The sequence below is a fragment of the Teleopsis dalmanni genome, chromosome 2, assembly GCF_002237135.1.
Source record: "Teleopsis dalmanni isolate 2A chromosome 2, ASM223713v2, whole genome shotgun sequence".
NCBI classification, from domain to species: domain Eukaryota; kingdom Metazoa; phylum Arthropoda; class Insecta; order Diptera; family Diopsidae; genus Teleopsis; species Teleopsis dalmanni.
The window spans coordinates 152,088,438-152,093,030 of NC_051847.1; the positions used below are offsets into that span (position 1 = coordinate 152,088,438).

At 26.0% G+C, this 4,593-nt stretch overlaps 1 protein-coding gene across 1 annotated transcript in view; it reads left to right on the forward strand.

The window, feature by feature from the left end:
- LOC119675940 (protocadherin Fat 3-like) overlaps positions 1 to 317 on the forward strand; it is a 35,515-nt gene extending 35,198 nt beyond the window's left edge. The window contains exon 26 of the mRNA XM_038087159.1: positions 6 to 317. Coding sequence (XP_037943087.1) covers positions 6 to 317 — 312 coding nt within the window. The remainder of the gene's footprint in view (positions 1 to 5) is intronic.
- The last annotated feature ends 4,276 nt before the right edge of the window (positions 318 to 4,593 follow it).

Here is a 4,593-nt window from a genome sequence, read left to right on the forward strand (position 1 = left end):
TACAGGTTGTAATAAATCCAGTTTTGAAAGTGACAGATTATTCTCTGCATAAACACCCTGAAGGTTGCATGAGCGTACGTGGTTTCACTGCCGAAGTAGAACGTTACGATAGTGTGATACTTACTGGTTTAGATCGAAAAGGTGCACCACTGGAGTTAAAATTGAACGGCTGGAATGCACGTATTGCACAACATGAAATGGATCCTCTGAATGGCAAATTATACATTGATACAATGGATCGTGCCACATTTGCGTGTACCTGCTGGCAAGTTATTAACAATAAGGGCGGACGTGTCGAGATACCTTTTTATAAATAATAAGTGGTTTTGTTAATTAAGTTTGTTTAAAATTACTGTAATTTTTTAATTAAATACAAAAAAAATGCTAAATAAAGCAATATAAATTAAATGTATATAATTCAATAAAGTAACTAGCTAATGTACATACTTCAAAATTCATATTTTAAAGAGGTGATCATTGTATATAATACTTGGCATACATAAATGCAGCTTAATTTATATTGATGTGCATGATTGCAATGTCGTTATGCAATATTTTTAATCAAAAGTTAATCATTTTCTTTTTAAATTTGTATTATTTATTTTTTAAAAATAAATTAGTTATACTACTATTGTAAAACCAATACACCAAAGAAAATTATAATAATTTTTAAATAAAGCAGTCTTCAACATACAAATTTAGTATCTAACTCCAAAACACATTTAAATAATATATATTATAATATTATAATAGTATTATATTATAATAATTACAATAATACATATACCAGTGAAGGTTTCTTTTTGGTTATTTATCTACCAAAAAAAAAAAAGGTTTGTGCTAGCTGTAATTCAATCTCTGATAAAAACATCTGGGCGAAGTTAATAATAAAAATAAGCGGATATATCCGTTATAATATATAACGATATATTATAAAGGATATACCACAAATGGCACATAATATAAATAAATGCTTTTTAATTATTTCTTATGTATACATTTATTTAACAACTTAATATTTTATTTAAACCTATCAATGCAACAAAATTAATACTAATTATACTATAAGCCAACGGATGACATTATGTCACAGTCATAGCGACTGTTTATATATACTTTTTGTTTATATATACTTATATATTAATTTAATGATTCATAGAGGCCTACTATAAAAATGATTATCGAAGGTAAAACAAATATACAAACATAGAAACATAGTGAAGAGCCCATTCCCCATGGATGTAGCCAAGAGGTGTATATGGGCGGGACTAATGGAATAATGTGCATACTTCTAAATCATTTAAAAGCAAATTCACGCTTTCAATGCAATGAACTTTATTTGATGTTAATCGCATACCATATGGGTATTATTCTGAATTTCGTCTATATTTTTATATAAATAATATGTAAATTTTGTTTTTTGGATCTTTATTTTTATAAAGAAATTTCAGTTATATAAAATATTCCACACCCATGTCCTGGTTCCTGACTACTTCCAGGCTATCTTTCTCTCCTATTGGAACTTTATTCACACTTAAGCTCAATAAGTCGCAATCATCCTCTACATATATATCATAAATATATAGAACTTATTATCTACTATATTGAAATTATTTAACCAATTATATAAATTCACTTAATTTAACGTTACAAATTTTTTTTTGGTATTTTGCTTTCACAACTTTTCCCTAGAGTATCCGTATCGGTTGTTTGGCAACGCTTATTTAAAACAAATGGATCGTTCAAATTCAAGCAATTGATTGAATAAAGGAGTTGCTCCTTTGTAGTGCACACTGATATGATGATGGAGGAATTACATTTTCAAAAAAAAATAATATATGTTTAAATTTTGCCGGGCTTTGAATCGTGTAAAAGATATTATATCTATCTTCAGTAGTTATAATAAAAAATTTATAATAATTAAATAAATAAAATAAAAGTTGGAAAAATAAAATAATAAGAAAAAAATTGTTATACTTATAAACTTAAATACTTTCTTTAATGCAAATATACTTTTTTTAAGCTTAAGCGTTAATTAAAAAAATGTCTTAAAAGTGTTATACGTATAAGAGTATTGATTTGTTTTCTTCTTATCAAAAAAACATCGTTTAATTTTTATCATAATTAGAAGCAATCTTTCAATGATAAAGATACTTTTTCTTATCGAATGGTAGTTTCACTAGAGAAAAGAACTCGTAGTCAGTGCCAAACCAGATACTGAAGAATAAATAATACTCCGATACTTATTTGTGCAATTAAAGTGTTATATAAATTAAATACAGATATATGTAAAATATATTATTATAATAATATGTTATATTAATTAATATACAACAAATAAAATAAATAAATAGTTTTGTGCTAAAAATGCAATAAAATATTCATAATAATAGTATTTATACAAAATAAATCGGAGAGTGGAAAATTAATAAAAATTCATTTAGTTGATGTGTTTAATAAATAATAAATTTATATAAAAATATATATTTTATAATTAAATGAAGAAATAAAATATAAAATAAAATGTATAAAATATGTGACCACTTATATAGTAGAATATATATGGTATATATTCTGCCAATGGATTTGTCATTGTTTTTAATATAATAATTGTTAATTGTTAATTGTTAGTTTATTAATTTAATTATTATAACAAACATATTCCCAGTGCTACGGATCTGTTGTTTCAAACATGTCTTGAAGATTTTACAATAAATTTAACTTTGTTAATATAATTTTATCAATTAATTTAAAGTGAAGTAATGACTAATTTCTACAGTTTTTCAATTTAATAGGAAACACCAATGATAAAAAAAAACATGTATCAATTTCCAATAACGAAATTGAACTCTTCGTAATAAGCAAATCTGTTATCAATTCCAATTTAAATAAACGTTTTGTCGTCTGAATGAGTAAACGTTAAAGATGGAATAATAATATGAATATTTAGGTTTTTTGCTTCTGGTTTTTTCAATATCCTCTTAAATTCATCAGATATCTTATCATTCATGTTCATTTTGCTTCGCTAACGCAACACAGATTTTTGTACCTTTAAAATGAAAGTGGGGACTTTTTGGGTAGTCGGATAGTATTAAAGAATTTGATTTTTGAACACGTTTATAAAATTTTTTTTGTTTTTCTTTTAATAACCCCAATTCAACTCAGTTGGGTACTAGGTTCTCCATACTATGCACTATTAAGTTTCATTTTGGATGCATACCATTTTTCTTCAAGAACCATATTGGAGGGTTTGTATTTAACCTTTCTAATCCCAGAATGCAAATATCAATACACATATTTTTATGGAATAAGTCTATAAAATTATAAATATAATTTTTTTTATTAAATTTTTCCAAACCTTTATAAAACAGTAAAAAAAACTAAAAACAAAACACTTAACTTAATACAAACCAATTGTTCAAATATACTACTAGTATCCTATCAGGACCTATATAGGGACATCTGTTATTTCTTCTAAATGCCACATATTTTCAAAATTCAAGAATATAGTATCAGTGTAATTTTATTCTGTTGCAAAAAAAACGTAAAAAATATATCAGGAATCTCAAATTAACGAACTTTTATCCGTACTTTTGTGTCAGAGCTACTGACTCAGATAATGGTAGCAAGTGGCCTATAAATTGATAAAATAATCTAATTTTACTAAAGCTATTTTCTGCTTTAGTAAGATATTACTGTTCTTATATCAGAGCTACCATTAGTAGAAACATGATCATATGAGGGGTATAAAATTGAAATTAATTCTCTCCACATTCTATACCACACACCACAATTTTTGTTTTCATACATAAGCCCTAAGAATATTTGAATACACTCGTGCTATCTAAAACTATCTCTTCTATACTAATTTATTAATGATGAATGAATTTGAATGTAAACACTGACGTCTCTGATTTCAACTGTAATAATAAAGTAGTTAAAAACTGTGATATGTAAAACAATGCACTTAAGTGCTTTTTTGTTTATGTATTCTTCTTATCGGTGATTTTTTAACTACTGCTGAAGTTCAATTACGTTATTGGGTTATATCAGTGAAAAAACAAGTCAGTAGTAAAAGTTATACTTTATCTTGAAGCCAACAAAGGATGAAAGACCTGACAAGTCTATAAACTTGAAGAAATCCCTTATTATGGAGACAGACAGCTCTGTCAGGAAAGCTGGTAGGAAATAGAAGCCGTTAGGAAAAGGTGCCTAAAGATTTTTTACTTTTTATTGGTCAAAGATGGGACTTGATAAAAAAAACCGAAACATGGATTCCTTCTCCTCTTTAGAGCTATAATAACTACAAAATTAATTATAAGAGAAATGAAAGTAGAGTTCCTGTCTTGTAAAGCTCATCTGCCCTTTACTTTTTTGAAATCTCATGTAAGTTACACTATAATTTGCCCAGCTAGTTTGTTAAGAGAACTTTGACATTCTCGAACTTTTAAGGATGCAGATGTAGCTCTCGAATACTTAATTATTTAATTGCAATTATTTTTAAAATGTAAAACAACACCTATAATTAAAAGATAAAACTACTAATATGAATCTGAATATTTATCTAAATACTCACAATTATTCAAATCTTAA